General features: G+C 43.7%; 1 protein-coding gene across 5 annotated transcripts in view; it reads left to right on the top strand.

The window, feature by feature from the left end:
• Positions 1-22,416, top strand: part of nos1apa (nitric oxide synthase 1 (neuronal) adaptor protein a) — a 372,151-nt gene that overhangs the window by 312,300 nt on the left and 37,435 nt on the right. For 4 of the 5 annotated variants that reach the window (XM_080195868.1, XM_080195866.1, XM_080195870.1 and 1 more), the window contains 3 exons: positions 3,221-3,385; positions 14,448-14,613; positions 18,130-18,279. In XM_080195868.1, the coding sequence (XP_080051994.1) occupies positions 3,221-3,385; positions 14,448-14,613; positions 18,130-18,279 (481 nt within the window). Of the gene's footprint in view, positions 1-3,220; positions 3,386-14,447; positions 14,614-18,129; positions 22,409-22,416 lie in introns of those variants that run through there. The other variant, XM_080195871.1, reaches the window with a different exon arrangement.

The raw sequence follows: 22,416 nt of genomic DNA, 5'->3' as shown, positions 1-22,416 counted from the left end.
TAAGATAAGCTAAGCTTGTGGAATCCTTAATACCAGGGAGTAATTTATTTTTTGTGTCCTTTTGTTTGAATGTGCGAAGCAGTCAGTGTTATTTTATTGACAAGAGGTGTAGAAAGATGGCTCGCATTTCATTAGAAGACTTGTTTGCGTAACACAAAAGCCTCCATGGCACTGTTTCAATCCCAATTTCTGAGACTGTGATGTTTATTCAGCCTAGTCCTTTTTGTAATTGTTTTACACAATTGCGAAGTATCGTTTATTCAGCTAAGTTCAGCTGTATTCAGTGACTCTTTAATTTAACGCCTCCCCTCATTGGGTTACAACCCCTCCCATAGGTGAAGCCAGCATCTCTGAAAAGGATCAAGACTTGATGAGAAATTTCATTCCTGCAACAAAATGAGTAGTTAAATTTGTGGGATGTATAAGTGGAACATCTGTGGAGCTAAATCAGAAGCCTGTAGTCATCTGATGTTTTGGTATAAAAGCAATGAGATCTGGCTTCAAAAAATTGTAAGAAGTCTCACAACACCAGTCCAACAGGTTTATTTGTAGCAAACGCCACTAGCTTTCGGAACTGGCTGTTCCTTTGACAGGTGGGTGGGAATTATGATCACAAACAGGGCATATAAAGACACAAACTCAATTTACATGAATAATGATTGGAATGCGAGTCTTTACAGCTGATCAAGTCTTAAAGGTACAGACAATGTGAGTGGAGAGAGCATTAAGTTCTCCGAGGTGGCCTTCACGACACACGACAGCGCAGAGTCGCTGAGCAGAGACTGATAGCCAAGTCCTGCACACATGAGGACGGCCTCAACCGGGATCTTGGGTTCATGTCGCACTATCTGTAACCCCCATGACTTGCCTGGACTTGCAAAATGTCATTAACTTTCCTGTCTGGAAACAATATACATCTTTTTAACCTGTGCTTAATGCTCTCTCCACTCATTATCTGTACCTGTAAGACTTGATTAGCAGTAAAGACTCGTATTCCAATCATTATTCATGTAAATTGAGTTTGTGTCATTATATGCCCTGTTTGTGATCAGAACCCCCACCCACCTGACGAAGGAACAGCCAGTTCAGAAAGCTAGTGGTGTTTGCTACAAATAAACTTGTTGGACTTTAACCTGGTGTTGTGAGACTTCTTACTGTGTTTACCCCAGTCCAACACCGACATCTCCATTTCAAAAGATTGGGCAGAGACATTTTAAGCTGAAAGATAGAAACCATAATTTTTGATTTGATTTACTATTGTCACATGTATTAGTACACTATGATATGCATTGTTTCTTATGCGCTATACATAGTGAAGGAAAGGAGAGAGTGCAGAATGTAGTGTTATAGTCATAGCTAGGATGTAGAGAAAGATCAACTCAACGCGAGGTAAGTCCATTCAAAAGTCTGACAGCAGCAGGGAAGAAGCTCTTCTTAAGTCGGTTGGGATGTGATCTCAGACTTTTGTCTCTTTTCCCAATAGAGGAAGGTGGAAGAGAGTATGGGCGGGACTTTACGGTTTTGCTCATCCCAAAGCTATAAGATCAATGGGCCTTCCCAATGTCTGCCCCTCGCCCACTCCGATTCCCCTGGCGGGCAGGACGGTAAAATTGCACCCTATTCCAGGGTGTGTGGGGTCCTTGATTATGCTGGCTGCTTTTCCGAGGCAGTGCGAAGTGTCGACGGAGTCAATGGATGGAAGGCTGGTTCGCGTGATGAACTGGATGATGTTCACAACCCATTTGTAGTTTTGTGCCTTCTTGTGTTGATCCAGGCAAAGAATAGAGCCCAACTAATATAGGCCTCTCTGTAGCAAAGCTTACATTACTTTCCCTGAATGAAATGGCTTCTCAGTAGGAAAACAAGGAGACTCTTTTCTTTTAGAAGTCAAAAATTACTGAAATATTTGATCTCCTGTTTGAGTGAAATGTAAAAACAATGAAGAGAAAACAACACATTACAGCCAAGGAATTATGGTTGATAACAGGGACAAATACTAAACATTTTTTTTGTGTGAAATTCCTCTGGCTGTAATCAAAATTTCAACATGAAAGTAGCCACTTAAGGCTGACTTGTTAAATTTTCATCCATTAACAATTTCTGGACTTGTATCAAAAGCCCACTGTCAGTTCAACTGTATAATAAACAGCCTTGCCATACTTGATTGGCAATAAAGTTCTTGTAACTCAAACTGGTTAACCGTGAGATAAGGAGACATCACATATTCAAGCTAATTGTTAAGTAAGTCATAAATTGGGTGGTGTGGTGGCACAGTGGTTAGCACTGCTGCCTCACAGTACCAGGGACTTTGTTTCAATCCTGGCATTGGGTTAGGCTGTTTGGAGTTTGCACATTCTCCCCATGTCTGCATGTACACAGTATATGGGGAGCTGGGGGCACCTGCGCAATGGCATCCTAGAGCTCAACAGCCTGCCTCACAGGTGAGCTGAGACTCCTCTCCCCTTCTACTGGCGAAAGTCACGTTACAGCTTCTGTTTTGCACACAGTGCAATAAATTCCCAATAGTTACCTCACTGAAAGAAACAACGAGACAGCCTCCCATTTTCTAATCCATTTTACACTTCAAATTTTTTTGAGAAAATTCCGTCCACAAAGTTTGATCTGCAAAGTGGACAGAGTGATGGAAGGGAAACATGTTCTCATTTTTCAGAGGGTGTGATTACAATGACAGGGACGTGCTTTGTGAAAATGTATTGTCAAGTTGAGAGAAGGGAAAATCTCTTAGAACAAGGATATTAAGAGTCACAAACCTGCACTTCAACCCAAATGCCTGCTGTTTTACAAACAAACTTGAGTATTTTTGACAATGATATCCTTTTAACATTTACCCAGTATATTCTAGCAGGAGTCTGCATTGAAATGTTAACGTTACTGCCTTAACATGATTCAGCTTATTTGCCTTCTCTCAGGAATAACATTAATGAATCTGGAAATGAAGGGCAGTGATTAAAATGCTAATGCCCTTGGCTACTTCATCACTGATCTCTCATATGTAGGCGTGCTTCTGCAATGATCAACTTCATGAAATGTTAAGGTCGGAATTAATAAAAAGGCAGTGCTAATAAAAAGAAAGGGAAAATTCCAAAAATTGCCATCTGGCAAATGTAAAATGACAGAAGCGAGAAAACTGAAAAGAATCCTTCTGCTGTCTCTTGACATGAATTCTCAATGCTTTTCTCCCCCCCTCCGTTTCTTTCAGCCCCATGACGATAGCCCCAGCATTCTGATGGCCACGCCTAAGATGTTGCTTCCTTCAGCCAGCCAGCTGCCAGTGGGCACCCCACTGTCCGTTCACCATCAGATCCAGCTCCTTCAGCAGCAACTACAGCAGCAGCAGCAGCAGACCCAGGTGGCTGTCGCTCAGGTAAGGAAGAGCCAGCGCACGAGGCCCTGGTGGTGCGGAAACTGTGTACAGGATTACCAGTATGACTGCTCTCGAGTTGTAATAATTCCAGCTTCGCTTGAGTGGACATGGGGAGCAAGGGGGATGAGAATAGGTGGCTCAATTAGAGAGAAGCAGCAGTTTGATTGACCAAGTGCCCTCTTTCTGTGTTGTAATTTGTATGCTTCATTTATACAACTGTTCTTTCAAAGTGTACTTCTGATTGGCGTTGTCGCACTCCATGTTACAGAAAGGAGCTGCCTGGTGTGAAAGCATGATAATTAAGATAACTTCATCCTTCCCCATTTGCTTGTTACATTTCAATAGATCTCCTTGTGTGGTACAGATGCTTTAATAGCAGCGTGCAAAACATTTCACAACCTTTTTTTTGCCAAGAATGAAATGTAAGAGATTGAAGAACAAGATAACCCTGTGAACATAATTAATCCATCATTCCTTTTATTCTCTCATCAAGTTAAAAAATCTTCTTTTCTCTGCTCTCTGATTTTTGTCCTTCCCTCTGTGTCCTCAAGGAGTTATGCTCCAAGTAACCATCTTCATATCTGATCATGCTTTAAGTTTCAGGTTTATTAGTGTCGCAAGTAGGCTTACGTTAACACTGCAGTGAGGTTACTGTAAAAGTCCCCTAGTCGCCACACTCTGGCACACGTTCAGGTACTGAGTGAGAATTTAGCATGGCCACTGCACCTAATCAGCACATCTTTAGGCCTGTCGGAGGAAACCAGAGTACCCAAAGGAAACCCACGCAGATGCAGGAAGAGCATGCAGACTCCTCACAGACAGTGACTCAAGCCAGGAAAGTCTGCACATCTCCAAGAACAAAGAAAATTACAGCACAGGAACAAGGCCTTCAGCCCTCCAAGCCTGCACTGACCGTGCTGCCTGACTGAACTAAAACCCTCTACCCTCCCGCTATTCCCATCCCATTCATGTATTTGTCCGGGCGCCCCTTAAAACTCACTATTGTATCTGCTTCCACTACATCCCCCAGCAGTGAGTTCCAGACACCCACCACCTTTTGTGTAAAAAAAAAACTTGCCTCGTACATCTCCTTTAAACTTTGCCCCTTGCATCTTCAACCTATGCCTTAGTAATTGACTTTTCCACCCTGGGAAAAATCTTCTGACTATCCACTCTGTTCATGCCCCTCATAATCTTGTAAACTTCTATCAGGTCGCCCCTCAACCTCCATTGTTCCAGTGAGAAACCAAATTTCTCCAACTTCTCCTCATAGCTAATGCCCTCCATATCAGCCAACACCCTGGTAAATCTTTTCTGTACCCTCCCCAAAGCCTCCACATCTTTCTGGTAGTGTGGCGACCAGAATTGAACACTATATTTCAAGTGCGAACACTACATTCTAAGTATTCTCCCCTATCCTTGTAATCTCCTGCAGCCTTGCAATGCTCTCAAATCTGTGTTACTCAGGTTCTGGCCTCTCTTCAATTTACTGTGGTCAGACTTGTTTTTAACCATCAGGGCCCTATGTTCTGGAGTAAGCCAGATTTTCAGAGTTCCCTATTTGCTTTTTGACGAGCTGAGCATCATCAGACCTAGATCCAGATCTCCTGGGTGTCAAAACAATTTTAAAATGGCAGGATTTGGTTCCAGGATTCCTATCCCCTTATCCATGCACAGAAAGAGCGTGGATAAGATGTCCTAGACTTACCTTTCAAAAGGTTTCCAAATGGCATGGTAGTATAAAGGATCATTGGGGTTGGCGTGGAACATGAGTTGGCATGGAGAACAATGAGGTGGCATTGGGGGTGGGTGGGTTATGAGGGCTAGAGGCCCAACAACCTTGAATACAACTGGACAAAAGCCCTAGGGAACCAACAGCGGCCTTCTAAGCACACCACCTTGGAACCTGGCACTCTGCTTCCAGGTTTGGCAGGCCCAACTCTACCCCTCACTCATGCCCGAGAGAGCGAAAATCACAACATTCGGGGATCTTTTTACTGATGCTAATATTTCCAATGAAGGGGTTAAACTGGACACATGCCACTAACATGAAGTCTGCCCATGCAAAAGCTGATCAGACACCAGCCTAATTAGAATTTTAGAGTATAAATGGCAAAAGCATTGATGCATGTTGTTTAATGACAAATGAGTGAGAGTTTGCCAGGCTTTATATTTCAAACCGAGGACCAGATAAACATAGATGATAAATATTGGGATGAAAACAAGAATCTATGGAGGATTTTCACTATCAAGGAAGGTAGCTTGAGTCTGGAAATCTCCTAACACGCTATTTCCTCCTTGGTAGAAATGTGATCTTTGCTAATAGAATAAAAACCTGGCCTGATTCAGCATCTTTTTGGTTTTCTTTTATTCTGTTGTCATATTATTTTGATACCAATTCACAGGCTTTAGCTTCTCAGAATCTCTACAGTGCAGAAGGAGGCTATTCAGCCCATTGAGCCTGTACCGACAACGATGCCACCCAGGCCCTATCCGCATAACCTCATGTATTTATCCTGCTAATCCCCTTATCTATCCTAATGAGTGCCACGGCAGGCTCTGATTCCAGACCAGCTTATTGCTGCTTCCTATCCAGGGCCTCTTAACTTCCATCTATCGACTGGTGAAACAAATCCCTCCAAACGAAGATACAATCTCAGCCGTCAATCACACTTTGAAGTCCAACCATGATCAGTCTAGTTTCCATGAGCCAGATCTTTTTGATGGTTTCCTGCCCACCTACTGAGAACATGTCGATCACAAGCTGAATAATGAGGGTGTTAACTTCTTGCCTTCTCCATGGAATCATGCATTTGCTTCCTGCAATTTTCAGTCCCCACTTTCCAGTTGAGCTTCATTAGTTCCACTGTACAAAACTTTGATTCTGCCAACCCTCAGCATTCTCAACTCATAGCATCAACTCTTAATGGTTCATCTAGGTAGGTTTTCTGCAGGTTTCCAAATTAATATGCTGGCTTGACATCTTGCGATACTGGTGACTTTGCCTCTGCTGTCGTTTAATGCAAACAGAATATTTTCAACTAGTGGACCAACAAGAAAGCAATGTAGATTAACCCTGTATTTATTCATGTTTTTTCATCATTTATCTACATAACACTTCAGAAGTAACTGATTATAAGACTTTTGGACATCAGAGAGATGTGATAAAGTATTGCAGAAATGCAAATACATTTTCTCGTGATGTCTCTCTTATATTTTCCATTATTCATGCGCCCTGTCTCCTGCTATTTCCTGGTCTTGCTTGGTCTCTTGCGTTTTCCTCTTTCTGACACACAGACAAACAAACTCACACAGTACACACATGCACAAGCACACACAGTACACACATGCACAAACACACACAGTGCACACAAACACGCACGCACACACACACACACAAACAAACCATCCCCATTTACATTGGACTCATTTGTCATAACAAAAACCACAAATGCCACAGAGAATCCATCCTGTTTAATCATCCTGAAAATTTAGTTTCAGCCCTTTGCTAAGGAATTAAATACAGATTAGGGTAACAACAGTTGATTCGGGTGAAATGCTGATAGCTTGTGGAATCCAAGGAATTGGCCTTGCATGCAGTCCAAGTCTGCCTCAGGCAAGCATTACCAGCCTTCAGAAAAAAACTTGGTGTGTGACAAATTAAATAGGGATAAAAAAAAGTAACATTTTATTTGATCATTATTTTATTTTCTGTCGATTGTGAAGGATGGGTTGTACTTTTTGTTAAAATAATATAAGTTTTTATTGGTTTATTTTCTCAGTGTTAAGAGTGCTGCCAAAATGCTCAATGTGTGTCTCCCTGCTGTGTTGTTGCTGTTTATTCCTCCAGTCTTGCAGTGATATATTCAGACAAGTTGCTCGTTATGATGCATAAATTAGGTTAGAGACAACAAGCACTGTTAACACAGAAAGGCACTGCTATGATAAACGCTGAATTGACAACGATTGCTTTTCACATTGCTTGAATGTTTTGTATTGCTCACTTTTTAATTTAAGCTTTTGTGATTTTCTTGCTGTTTCTGAATGGTACAAAAGTCTGAAAACATGTATAGACAGCTTCTTCCCTGCTGTCATCAGACTTTTGAACGGTCCTGTCATATATTAAGCTGATCTTTCACTTTACCCTACCTGTAACTGTAACACTATTTTCTGCACCCTCTCCTTTTCTCCTATGTACTTTATGAATGGTGTGTTTTGTCTGTATAGTGCACAAGAAACAGTATTTTTCACTGGATCCCAATGACAAATCAAATCAAATTGCATCTTTTTCCTGGCCATGGGCATTCTGGTGCCATGGGCAGCAATGCTCTGACAGGCATTGACAGTTATCCAGTCCCTCACCTTAGTGGCTGCATGAATCCAAGTGGAGAACAGAGAGACACAATTCATTTTAACAATGCAAGGCACTCACTTGGATATGTAAGCCTCAGTGTGTGGAAAATGTACCATGACTTGGTATCTCATATGTAGGCTACCCAGGAACTGCATTCTCTGGTTGTCACTTAGGTGATGTGATTTATACTTCAATGCCTGACTGAGATGATGAAAAGACTGTTTCTAAAGGCCAGTTGGTTGGCACTACGCACTGAAGTTGGCCTGGGAAGCTGATAGGAAAGAAAAAGATTATTTTCTCGTTGGTTTTACTGAAGGGTGCAAGTTCAGTGAGTTCAGGCTATAACAGTCCATGCCTATTAATGAGCTGTACATGATTTCAAATAATAAAAACGCCTCGAGTTTGAAGCTCCGAAACTTTAAGCATCAAGTGATGTGCTGTTGTATAGATTTTTAAGGAACACCATCTGTCACATTCCACTAAGCAAAGAACAAACCTTATTTTGTGTGAACAATCTTTATACAAAAGAACAATCCTTATTCTTTTTCTCCTGCTACTCAATACATTACCCATTTTACAAGGTTTCTTTAAATTCCATTTGCTTTCATTTTTGAAAATAATCATAGAGTCCCTAAACTGCAGAAGCAGGCCATTCGGCCCAACAAGCCTGCACCAACCACAATCCCATCCAAGCCCAACCCTTACCCCCTCATATTTACCCTGCTAATCCCCCTGATACTAAGGGCCCAATTTTACCATTTGGGGTCTAAGGGCCAGATCCGGGCGTAATACAGATCCGAGCCCGGAATCCTTTCAGCAGCGCGCCCATACGCTTTTTGACGGCTCCCGTCTGATTTGCACTGTGGGTGGGGCTTAGTGCTACTGGAACGATCAGAGATCTGAATTGCGCGTGCGCAGTTAGAAAAAAATTGGAAAAAGCGCACCCACGTCGGATCGCTCCCGAGCCACAGAAAGTGGAGAAAGCGGCTCGGGAGCAACAAGCAGGAGCGAGGGTGTATCTCGGGAGGGGGGGATGCAGATGGATCTCTTTTGGGGGGCAGGAGGGTCCACTGCCTCTCTGTAGGTGATCAATGGGTGGGGGAGGGGTGGGGCAGGGGTGGCGGTCGGTCTGGGTAGTGGGGTGGGGGTGATTTTTAGCTCTCAAGGATCTACTTCCATGCTTTGTTTTCAAGCACAGAACTGTGTTTCGTGGTGAGGGTTTTCTCTGGGGATCTGCCCTCAAGCTAGGCGAATCTTCCAACAGCATTTCAAATCTGCACTGTTTGGTCCTTTCAGTCCAAGTGCAAGCTCCCACACTCATTCCTCTTTCATGCTGGTCCCTTGTTGCTCTCTCTCCCTGACAAGTCCACCCCCCCTCCACTACCCAGACTGACTGCCACTCCTCTCCCCCTCCCCCCCCACCGATCGCCTGCAGAGTGGCAGTGGACCCCCCCCCCGCCCCTTCCACCAGAGATCCATCTGTACCCCTCCCGAGAGAAACTTACCCGCCTCCCTTTGCCACCCCCCCCCCCCCGGCTCACTCCCCCCAAAACGATCTGACCTCATTACCCCCCCACCCCAAGAATAGTCTGGCCTCACATCCCTTCCCCTCCAGAGGAACATCTGACTCGCCTCCTCCCCCTCACCACCACACAATGATCAGCCCTCCCCCCCCGTCAGAGATACATCTGACCCGTCTCCTCCCCTCTCCTCCCCAACCGGACAACGACGTGACCTCACTCTCCTCCTCCCCCCTCCAACCAGAGAATGATCTGAACACCCCCCTCCCAGCCCCTCCCCAGAGAATGATCTGGGTCAGAGAGCCATTGCAGGCTCTGAACCCACTTCAGACGTTCCCTGCAAAATAAAAATCGGCTTTGGATTTTTATTTAGCAGGTCGCTTACAGCACGGATCTGGAACAGACCAGAAGACTATAAAGTGGGATGTGCTGGATCTACGCCCGAATTGGGTGCTTAGATCTGCTTAGATTTGAGTGCAGATCACGCTAAAGACACAATGCCTGAACTTACTGTGAATTCTTGGTAAAATCGGGCCCTAAGGGGTAATTTAACACTTTGCCAGTGGGGTCAGCAAACAGGGCTTTGAAGGTCCATTCTTATTGTAAGATTAGCCAGTGTAAGTGTGGGCTTTTCAATTCAAAAAATTAAAGGTTTGATTCCCTGGTGCTATCCGCCCTCAGTGTAATCAGAAACAGGGAATAAGAAACCATGTTCTGGATCATTCAGCCAGTTAAATGGTGTCAGTCAAAGTTGCAGTGTGTCAGGGTGTGGAGTCGATTCCACTTACAGCAGCTTCCTATACAATGTCTAGCTTGTGGCTTTGACTGATCTGGTGGATATTGCCAGCACAAACTGTTTTAGGGTCATCCAAGTCTTCATCTCCAGTGACCGCAATCTGTTGCTGCTGCTACCTGGGGAATTGGAGACTTGATTCTTGAAAGCAGGAAAAGCTGTTTACCAACTCAGACTGTCAGCATGTCAGCCACCTCTATACTTCGAGGCGTAACTAAATTAATGCCCTGTGTTCAGCAATTTGTGGACAAGTCTTTGATTATCATCACTTTAAAGCCAAGTATGTCTTCATACCTAAAGACTGCGTGTTGAATAATGGATGGGCAGGAGGTGAGCCCCACTTGTATGCAGTCCCATGTTGGTTTGGGGTTCTGTGTATCTGAGTGGCAAAGTCATATCTGCAAATAAATGCTGAGAGGCAACAAATCTTTACCTCGTAACTGCCTAACTGGTTAATGTCCCATTCAGCTGAGGGTTTAGCATATTTTTTGTGCTTCCTATCACAGTATTTATTGACCTTCCCTGTAATCTACTGTCTGACCCCCTAAAGGAAAACAGTGCTATCATTGCACAAAATGCTTATTTACTGGTATACAACAACAGAAATAATGTGCTACTCATTCAACAAATTGGCAGAAAAATCTGATGAACTCACCGGCTGCACTGCCTGAGAAGCCCAGTTTGAAAACTTGTGGTATGATGGGTGGCATGGTGGCACAGTGTTTAGCACTACTGCCGCATAGTGCCAGGGACCTGGGTTCAATTCCAGCCTCGTGTGACTGTGGAGTTTGCACGTTCTCCCTGTGTCTGCATGGGCTTCCTCTGAGTGCTGCAGTTCCCTCCCGTAGTCCAAAGATGTGCGGGTTAGGTGGATTTGCCATGTTAAATCGCTTTATTGTCCCTAGGGGGATTAGTGGGGGAAACCCGCGAGATTCTGGGGACAGAGTCAGGGTGAGGTGTTGTGTTGGAGAGTCAGTGTAGACCCAATGGGCTGAATGACTTCCTTCTGCACTGCAGGGATGCTATGATATTAAAGACTGCAACTCCCTTTCAACACTTTCACCAATTAAAAAGTAACTTTCATCACACATAATGAGTCAAGGGATGTTTGTGATGCCAAATTGGAATTTGTCTTCCAGCTGCAGTTTGCATGGCTAGTTCAAAGTGAATTTATCATTGCATATGCCAGTGATTGTAGCCATTGTATGGCAGTGCTGCTGAAATGGAGAACCTTATTGACTTTGGAGCTTCAAGCACATGTATTTAATTTGACTGTTTTCTCCAAAATCTGCCAAAGAAAACAAAAGATGAAATGCTGCTGCTACTGAATAATCGCCTATTTGCTGTATTCCATATGTTCTCGGTGCTCAGAGCAAAAGTCCTGGAAGTTGTGAACATTGTTGAGTGTGTTATGCGAGGATCTCTGTACAGTGCCTGGGAGTCTGGCCAAGTGTAAGGTTCTGAGCCAGAGGGGGACAAACCACATGGTCACCATGGCAAGTGACAGACGAATACACAAGGTATTAGCGTTGGTAACAACCGCTAACATATCAGAGCAACCCCACCCCCCCCCCCCAACTCTCCACCCCACTCTTCACCCCCTACTCCCAGCCAGTTCCCCCACCCGTCCCTCGTTCATTAGTAAGCTCCAGTAGATTCTGTGTGAAAATGCTGTGATATCCTTTGCATTAGCAGAAAGCTGCACAGATATATTAAAGGATTAGTAATTAATTGACAGAACAAGTGGTTAATTATCATATTTGTAGTAGGATAATTGCTGTATTTCATTCGTAAACGGTCCAGCAGCAAAAAAAATGTACTGTTTGAGGCAAATATATTCATGTTAGCATTTTAAATTAATAAGCTATGATGAAAGGTTAAAAGAGTGTAATCAGTTGTGACAAAGATATACAAAAAAACAAGGCAGTAAGGCGACAATACGTGGGGCGGGGCAGTGTTTAATTCTTTTCTGTCCCAGTTGTGCCCATTTTGCTTCCCTCCTAGCTGAGGGTACCCACTTCCACTGGGATGTATTTGTGTGCTCGCCACCCACACATTCATTCTTCATGGGTGAGCCTTGAGGGATATCACTGAGGAAACCAGCCTGCACACACGTACCCGCTGAGCAGGGCTCAGCTGATATTAAAATAGGCACTGGAAATCTAAACTAAAACCAGAAAGCGATGGGAAATCTCAGCCGGTCTGGCAGCATCTGTGGAGAGAGAAACGGAGTTCACGTTTCGAGTCCACATGACTCTCCTTCAGAGAGGAATGGATATTGGTTTGTTCCAGAAGGCCTGTCTGATTGTATTCTGTAATTAAACTCTGGGCATTTTTTTTTAAGTATTGAAGTAATTTAGAAAAGAGAGCTTGCATTTGCATTGCGCCCTAGCACATCCCAAAGCGTTTTCCTGTGTAGTATTTATGAAGCGAATCCAGTGTGATAGAGTAGGGAACATTTGCACATACCAGGCTCTCACACAAAGGGATTGAGTGGTGGTTACTGGAGAGGACAATGGGGAATGTTTCCAGCTTTTCTTTGAAACAGTGCTGTGGGATCACTGATGTAGGCCTGACCTGAATCATGGTGGAATAGTGCAAGATGTGAAAAAAACCACCATCTCCACGTCACAAGCCATCCTGAACCTGAAATATGTACGTTACATAGGGCGAAGTGTAGTCTGCTGACTGCACTGCTGGATTTTTCCACTAACTTGCTGGGGAAACAATCCTGGAGGTAGGTCCCACGATGTAATGCTGGCAGGCAGGTGGTGAACATGCCCATTCTACCAGCAATCTTGGCCCCTGACAGATTAGGCAGGCCTTTTAAAAGGACGCCTTGACTTAAAATGGTTAAAACAGATAGGAACCCTCTTCTCCATCCTGAACCTTCCCAATGGAAATCGCCCTGGTACTGGCCCATGGCTCCTGGCAGTGCTAGGGAATTTCCTGGGCATGATCCTCCCTCTCCAAGCGCTGTACTTAGCTGTGTACCCACCCCCCACACAGGTTCTGTTTGCAAGTTCCCTATTTGTATAAATCTATTCTGAACCCTGACTTTGGTAAGTGAGGAAATTTGCCAGCAGGGAGGCCTACTCGTTATATTTAACTGAGTTCAAATGGGCCGTTACATCTCTGCCAAAGAGTCGGGGACAATCGAACAGGGATATCCCCGCTGGCATAAAAAAACACTCATTTCACCGCCCCCTCTGTCATTCCCGCCTGCCAGAAACAGGGATGGAGGCAATGCTGCCAGTATGATTATATGACATTCTAACTTTGATATCTGACCATGGGACCTCTGCAAATGTTATTATATACCATGAGGGTATGTAAAAGGGTTTTGATGTGATCCCCAAAAGGCCACAATAGGTGCCTGTCCCTTTCCCTTAGGAATACTACAATCAAATTGTCACAAATGCCCTGTCACTAACGTTCTGTTTGATGATAGTAACACTTTACTAACTGAGTTGATTCCTAACAAACATTGGGTCTTGGCTTCTAAAGCTTTGAATCATTTCACTCAGTTCTCATGCCCAAGTTCGCATCCCCCCACTGCCCCCCGCCCCCCCCACCGCCCCCAACCTCCCACCCCCAACCCCCATACAATTGGCTGATTTTTTTTACTGTCCAATATTTCTCACCTCTTTGGCGATGTGCCTGCTGTAGCTCAACCCAATAACTCAATCTGCGATGATATTTCAATACAACTGTGTAAAACTTTAGTTATGCCACATTTGGAATATTGGGTGCAGTTCTGGTCACCGCACCACCAAAAGGACGTGAATGCTTTGGAGAGGGTGCAAAGAAGGCTTACCCCAAGATGATGCCTGGTCTGTAGAGTTTTAGGTGTGAGGAGAGGCTGGAGAAACTCGGATTGTTTTCACTAAAAAGACGGAGGCTGAGGGGGTGACCTGATAGAAGTTTACAAAATTATGAGAGGCGTAGGTAGGGTGGATAGTCAGGGGCTTTTTCCCAGGGTGGAAGGGTCAACTACAAGAGGGCACAGGTTTAAGATGAGAAGTGGTAAGTTTAGGGGAGACGTGCGGAGAAAGATTTCCACACAACTGGTGGTGGGTGCCTGGAATGCACTGCCAATGGGAGTGGAGGAAGCAGGCACATTGGCAACAAGGTGTACCTTGATGGATACATGAATGGGAGGTGAACAGAGGGATAGAAACCACGCATCAGCGCCGGCTTGGTAGGCTGAAGGGCCTGTCCTTGTGCTGTATTGTTCTTTATAAATCTCAGTGAAAAATGTAAAATTCTGGATTGAAGTAAGCACTGGGCGTTTGTCATATGCAGACTTTGTGGCACTCAGTGTTCAGATGAGTGCTCCAACCACAATGGATCTGAAATGTGGGGTCTAATTCTGTCCTTTCTGTGCTGGGACAGGTCCACTTACTGAAGGATCAGTTGGCGGCAGAGGCAGCCGCTCGGATCGAGGCCCAGGCTCGTGTCCATCAGCTGCTGCTCCAGAACAAGGACCTACTCAAACACATATCGCTGCTCGTCAAGCAAGTGCAGGAGCTGGAGCTCAAACTAGCTGGCCACAGTTCAAGTAAGGAAATACCAGTAACTTTTTTTTAATCCAGCCTACAATAAATATTCCAGCTCTGGCAGCTGCTGCAGTGTTATTAGCAGCTGACTGACATCAGAAAGCGATTAGGTCTCAAAATGTAGCTCTTCAGGAGTTTGTAGTGCCAAGAAATCGTACAAGCTCTGTTTATTTAACGGGGTACAAGTTAATAATTGATCCTTTGAGCGCTTAGTTCTCTAAAGCTTTGTAGTGTTTGCAGCCAAACATTCACATCATGTTTGTAATACTGTGGGAATCTGTGCGAGCATAAACACTGGGTGGCATAGTGACATTTGGGCAGCATGGTGGCACAGTGGTTAGCACTGCTGCCTTACGTCGCCAAGGACCCGGGTTTGATTTCCCCACTCGGGTCACTGCCTATGCGGGGTTTATATATTCTCCTCGTGTTTGTGTGGGTTTCCTCCAGGTGCTCCGGTTTCCTCCCACAGTCCAAAGATGTGCGGGTTAGATTGATTGTCCATGCTGAATTGCCCCTTAGTGTCAGGGGGATTAGCAAGGTAAATGGGGTTACGGGAATAGAGCCTGGGTGGGATTGTGGTCGGTGCAGACTCGATGGGCCGAATGGCCTTCTTCCTCACCGTAGTGATTCCATGATTGCTGAGCCTGGAGAAAGATTTTATAAAAAGCCTGCACAAGGTCCATTGCCTCAAATCCAGGTGTTCCAAAAACAAAACATTTTTAGATTGTGCCATGAATCAATATTTATTGAGTCAAATATAAAAAAGACTTCCCTGGACAATTCAGCTAGATGCTACGCAATTGGCGGAGGTTGTGGTGTGTCACCCTCTTCGTTGCTTCCCAACCCAATGTATTCCTGCTGACTGAGTGACCCTTGACCTCACCTAACCTGGCTTGGCCTGAACTGCCCACAGCCCAAACCGCCCGACCTGAAATCTGACAGGATCTGAAATCTAATTGGACCGGTTTTGGGACACTGTGGATGGGATTTTCCAGCTACGTTTACCTCAAGACCAGAAATTCCCACCCAAGGTCAAAAAACCTTTGCGTGGCTCTGTCCCGCCCACTACGGTCCCATGGTGGACACGTCAGGAAAATTCCATCCCAAATCTTGAATTATCATAGAATCCCATCAGTGTAGAAGAGGCCATTTGGCCCGTCATGTCTACACTGACTCTCTGACAGAATATCCTTCTCCCTTGCCCCATCCCTGGAACTTCTCACATTTGTGGAGATGCCGGCGTTGGACTGGGGTATTGTCAGGCTTCTTACTACTTTTCATATTTCCCATGGCTAATTCATCTAACCTACATGTTTTGGGATACTTAAGGGACAATTTAACATGGCCAATCCACCTAACGTGCACATCTTTTGAGTGTGGGTGGAAACCGGAGCAACCAGAAGAAACCCACACAGACACAGGGAGAACATGCAAACTCTGCACAAACAGTCACTCAAGGCCAGAATCAAACCCAGGTCCCTTTAGCTGTGAGACATCAGTGCCAACCACTGTGCCACCGTGGCACCCTGTTTGTTGTGTGCGGCTTTCATTGTTCTGCAGGATCACTGTTATCATCTTCAAAGAATGCCAACATTGTCCTTTTTGTAAAAGAATGCATTTATTGTGATGGAATTGCATTAATTTTATATATATTAAGGTCTGATTATCAATGTACAGTTCCATTTTATCCTATACAAAGTTATCTTACAGCTTCCCTCATGTTTTAATGCCTTTGAAGTGTTTGTTAACTGCAACAATTAAAGGCTGAATAGTTTCCTGTTCAGCTATAAAGCTTGAGAGAATGTGTACTGATCAATATCTCTCGTAAAAAAAAACAAACCTTTATATGCAGATAGAATTTGTTTTGTCTATTTCTGTTTATCTACTGTTGTGTGATGATTTTCTGCGGGAAGAATCGTTCCAAGATAGCATCAAGCAGTAGCTTGGAACCCCAGTATGATGGAACAGAAGTGAGGCCAGGTAATTGAACTAATCATTAAGGCACTTGGAAGTCACTACCCAACAGCACTATGGGAGCACTTTCACATCACAGGCTGCAGTGGTTCAAGGAATAGGCACCTTCTCGAAGCCTATTAAGGATGGACAATGAATAGTTTCCTTTCCAATGCCCACAGTCTTGAGAATAAATTAAGAAGTAACATTTTTTCAATTGTTAAACCTATTTCATCCCTTTTTTTCATTTCTATTCCATCCAAAAAAACAAATTCAAATTGAATCCAATTCATGGTCCCCACAAAAGAGGCAACAAGATCCAAGCTACAAGATGAGGCATTGCACCCCATCTTCGGCTTGGACTGACTCTTCATCTTAGCCAAAAGGCCAAGATGGCTTTGAAAAATTGCATCAGGCAACACCTCGGTTAAACCTCTTTGGCAACCCTGATCAATGACACTACCCTAAGCCTGGGAGATTAACTGGCCTGATCGTTGACTCTCCCTGCCAAGTAAGTTTGAGTGTAGGTTTTGACACTCTGCCAAATGTGATTAGAGATGGATGATAACATTGGAGCCCTAATTCTGTATCCTGCACTCTTGTCTAAACATGTCATAGGCAAAGTCAAGGAATTTCTGTTCTGGTATATGATCTCATGAAGTCATCAGTACGCTTTGTTTATATTAAAAATATTCCAAGAAAGAGGGAAAAAAATAAAGAGAGTGAAGTTAATCATTCATTGGAAGATGTCAGAAGTCTGTGGAGAGAGAAATGAATAATTTTACTGATCTATGATCTTTCATCAAAATCATTCCTTGTAACAGTCTTAAACCTGTCCTGATGATCTGACAGTTCATTCAAACACACATCCAAACAAAGTGTCAGCGCTATCTCAGGTTTGTAGATCTTTTTAAGTCAGTGGTTGTCTCAGGCTGACTCTTACAAACAAAGCGTTGAGCACCACCAGATCCTTACTGCAGCCCCCTCCTAAGTTTTAATAAAAGAAATTGAAGCATCTTCATACTCTTTAAACTTTGAGAAATGATAGAAGCTTGGAAATACTTGAAGGCGGCTGCAGAGGTACAGTTATAGACAGTTAATCAATTCAATCAGTGTAGGTGATGCACCTTTAAACTGAAACTTTCGAGCCATCAATAAAGTGGTCACTTGTGTACTGTGGTCACAATCGCTGTAATGGCCAACATTCCATCCTATCCACTGGCCACACCAGCACTTTGCTTGCCAATTGTGTATTTGTATGGTTAGCAATGGACAGGAGTGGAGTGTGTGTACCTGATTGATGCTTGTTCACTTGTCATAGTCACTTTGGGAATAACCTTGGTGGTCACTTGAACACTAATGGTGCATATTTGAAAGAATGGGTGAATAAGACTTGGCACCAATTATAGTTTCCAAATTCAAGATGGCTGCATTGGATTGGGTCGCCCCCTTGTCCCCCACCCCATAACCTCACTGAAGAACTGGCCATGGAAACTGAGACTTCAGGGTAAAGTGGATTGTGAACAGCCGCCTTGACATTGTTTCTCTTTTCCTTGCTCTTTCAGCAGGCTCGCAGGACAGTTTGTTGGAGATCACCTACCGATCAACCGTGCCGCCAGTGCTGTGCGACCCCACAACACCCAAACCCGAGGACATCTGCTTGCCGTCCCTGTGCGATGGATCGGACCTCCCTCTTCCCCTGGGAAGTCCGCTAGGTATGGATGACTGTCTGGTAAAACTGGAGTGCTTCCACTTCCTGCACAATGAGACGCGGTCCCGTGAAGAGTTCATGGGCAGCCTGGAGCTGATCAAATTCCGAGAGTCAGGAATAGCCTCTGAGTACGAGTCTAATACAGATGAGAGTGAGGAGAGGGACTGCTGGGTAAATGAAGAGTCAGTTCGGTTAATGACTGTGCTGAAGAGGCAGGAGTTGGGGGATTGCCTTGATGATGAAATTGCGGTGTAAAAGCCACTGGTTCTATTTCCGAGAGAAATCTAAGTGTGATGCATTTCCACGATCAGCCAGACAGATCTGTCACATGTAAATAACAGTGAGGGATTTTCAGTCCTGACATAATCCTGTTGATTTAAAGTGATGGTAATGCAATCTGTTTTAAAAATCAACCTGTACCTTGCTTCTTTAAATATCTAGCTTCCTAAGTTTAAATAAATGAAATTGAAGCATCCTCATATTCTTTAAACTTTGAGAAATGGTAGAAGCTTAGAAATATTTGAAGATGGCTGCAGAGATAAAATTATAGACAATTAGCCAAACTGATCAGTGTAGGTAATGCCTCTTTATACTGAAGCCTTTGAACCATCAATAAAGTAGTCACTTGTGTATTGTAGTCACAATCGCTGTAACAGCAAACATTCCATCCTATCTGCTGGCCACACCAGCACTTTACTTGCCAATTATATATTTTGTTGGTTAGCAACGGACAGGAGTGGAGTGTCTGTACCTGATTGATGCTTGTTCACTTGTCATAGTCACTTTGGGAATAGCCTTGGTGGTCACTTGAACACTAATGGTGGATATTTGAAAGCTTTTGTAACTCTCGGTTGCACATCTCTCTGAAAACTAATTACTGCAAGCGCTATTTGCAATGCAGGTGAGAATTTGACAGCTTGTAAAGACTTTGCACCCCTAAATCCAGGCCTGTCCCATGTCGCATGAGAAGTTTTTTTTTAAAGCACTGTCCAGCACAGAAAGGTCCTGCATTCTTGCAAAATGTGGAGGCAACAGGTCCACTACCGTGCTATCAGCTTTAGGTAGATTCATTCGACATTTTGGGGCCTGTCTTTGAGAAAAAAATGTTTGGCAAATCATTTTAATTTTGTTTTGGATACACACGAACATCACACCTTTATCATGTGATGTCGTCACATCCAGGAGGCCTTGTGGCACTGTGATAACATTCCTACCTCTGGACTAGAAGCTCCGGTTTCGAATCCGACGCCAGGACTTGTTGCCCAGGGTAGGAGAGTTTAATACGATTCAACGGGTTTATAATCAGCTTGGAAACCCTTCTGCTACTTCCCCCACTATTCCCTTAAAGGTTAAAGAAACATTGTCTGGGTGTGAAGATATGCAAGAGAGAGGGACAGAATAGACAATTTTTCTGGGTCTCTTCCCTGCCACAAAGTAAAATTAGCCACTCATAGCAGCAGAGGTCCCCACCGCAACAAAAATCAGTTGGCTATTGATTTGAAGGGAGCTTGAATTATCATTGGTTTTGGCAGGTTAAGACCCAGAAGAATTGTCTATTCTGTGTTGTGATAGCATCACATGTAACTCATGCAGTGAAATTCTCCGACACAAGGACTTCAGTGTACCGTGAGTTGGTAGATGCTGTCCACTTCTGCACAGTGGTATGGATGAGGGAAGAAATTGTCCTTTAATCTGAAACAGTGTTGGATTATGATGGACGAGGAAGGAAATGCTTTTTTTCAGCTGCCATTAGTCAGACTAATGACCTCCCATTGATCACACTGCAGTCTCCTAGATGGATAGTGAGAAGTTATCTTGTCGAATGCTTTGCCTGCAATGTCAGCTCAAAACAGACTTGAACTTTGAACTTGTCATTCAGCTGACAGAATGAGGATGGCCTGCATTAATCTCCCGTCAACCTAGCGAAATAATACAGGCTTTCTGGCCTATCAACAAAGACTTTTGAATGCGTAAAGCAAAGTAGGTGCAAGATAAAGGGTGAAATAGGATAAAATAGGAGCTGTTGATTATAGGAAAGAATAGGGAGAGGAGGGAGTCAGGGGAGCAATTTTATATCATAGGCTATTTAAATGTATTTTTAATATGATGAATAGATATTTTATGACTGTAATATCTCATTAGCTTATTGAGGAATATCAGAGGATTTTCATGATTACTGTGTTCAAACAAAAATCTTTTTTTGGAAAGGAGGTGACAGAGAGTTCAGAATTCCTTCAATGTGTTTCTGCTCCAGAGTTAAAGCAGCGCTGCTATAGTGATGTTTCACATTTCAGGCATTTGGGGTCTTTTGGATTTGTTTTAAATGTGGGTTAAATCAATGCATGACATCTGGAGCAGCAGAATATACTTGGCATAAAACTGAAAGCAAATAAATTCCAGCTGGAACCGATATCAGCAGCAAGGGACTTCTGGGTGACAGTTTAATATCAGGAGTCAAATTCTGCTTACAAATCACTCCAATTCTACCCTTGTGATTCCTGCATTATAGAAATCCCCTTGATTTCATATTACTGCCTAATCACCTTATCTATTATTCTCGTCTTGATTGCATTTTTATGGCTGTTTTATTTATAGTCAGTGCTGAATATTCCAATATGGTGGTGTATTTTGAATAAGAGAGGATGAATTGAAGCAAGAGAGGTTTGAGGTGCTCTCTGCAAACTGCAATAGTTGGAGGTTGTGGTTTTGAGCTCACTGTCCAACAATTGCAGTTTGTGGTGTGCATCAAATATTAGATTTGGCCTCCCATGTCGATCATTGAGTGACAGACCAAGCATTCATGTTTGAATTCTCAGATCCAGTTTGGGCAGCGAGGGGAATGAATATGTTGTGGCAACTGCCTGTAGTCTTGGCAATAAATGGACGGTCGCATTAGGAATTCCCAGATATTAAGTTGACCTCTTACCAACCTGGTGGTGGCTTGATATGATATTGGAGTTGTTGACTAATCGGAGCAATCAAACAGTCAACAAACGGGTCTACAATTACCCAGATAAGAGGCAAGAAAAATCCTCTGGTGGAAAACTTTCAAAACTAGCGATTCAAAGTCACCACTTTGTCCCATGCATGCAGCAGGACTTGCCACGTCCTGCCTCAAATTAATTGAAACTTGAAATTTGAATTTAATAAAAATCTGGAATTAAAAATGAATGATGACCACGACCCCATTGTCGATTATTGTAAAAATCCATCTAACTCACCTCAGAAATGGCCTAGCAAGCAATTCAGTTCAAGGGGCAGTTAGGGATGGGCAATAAATGCCATCAGCAATGCCCACATTCCTGAACGAATAAAAAATATTAAACTTAACGGCTGCGAATAAACATTCTATTCTGCAAGTCAATTGTTAAATTGGCTTAGTGGCTGATTCCACTATGGAACATTTGGTTTTCTCATGCTTTGTACATAGACTAGTAAGAAAATGTCTGGAAAACTTCCTTTGGCCATAATACTCTGGGCATGGCTGCCAACTGAAGAAAATTCACACAGTGCACAGTCTTAAGGGACAAGTGGTCAACATCCATGAGCCACAATGTCAACATGTGTTACCACAATCAGGATGCGGAGGAAACTGTCTTGTCCATGAGTAATTCTGAAGGGAAATTCAAAGAGAGCAGTGATTGTTAATCTGTCAGCAGACTCAGTAGGGTGGTGGTGAGGGTGGCCCTCAGAAAATGCAGTGGGAGAATGTCAACAAGAGTGCAACAATTGGGGTTACTGGTATTGACAAGACACGACCCTGAGAGAGCCACTGAGTGCAGTCTAGGGTTTTTTATGTCCATCATGGCAGCAGGGGAAAAGGATTGAGGAGGTATAGTAATGGGATGGGGTAGGAGTCCAGGAAGGGGCAAGCTCCCTAAAGTGGGGAGAGAGGAAAGATATCTTAGCTAGTAGCAAGGAGTGCAAGCCCAAAAATAAACAAGGGAGTGAGAAGTAGAGTCAGGACGTTGGATGCAAAGTGAATTTAAGTTATGAAGGCCTGGCAACACATGACCTAATCAGCCATCTGGAAAAATGTACAAAACCACAGCCCACTTCTCCCCCCACCAAGCAGTTTTTTTTGTCACTTAAGTGGTTTGCTATCACCAGCCTGGGTGGAAGAAAAGACTGTGGCTGGGAT

The sequence above is a fragment of the Carcharhinus amblyrhynchos genome, chromosome 9, assembly GCF_965287045.1.
Source record: "Carcharhinus amblyrhynchos chromosome 9, sCarAmb.v2.hapA, whole genome shotgun sequence".
Classification (NCBI taxonomy): Eukaryota; Metazoa; Chordata; class Chondrichthyes; order Carcharhiniformes; family Carcharhinidae; genus Carcharhinus; species Carcharhinus amblyrhynchos.
Note: the sequence above shows the minus strand (reverse complement) of the source record. Positions and strands in the feature narration are given on the sequence as shown.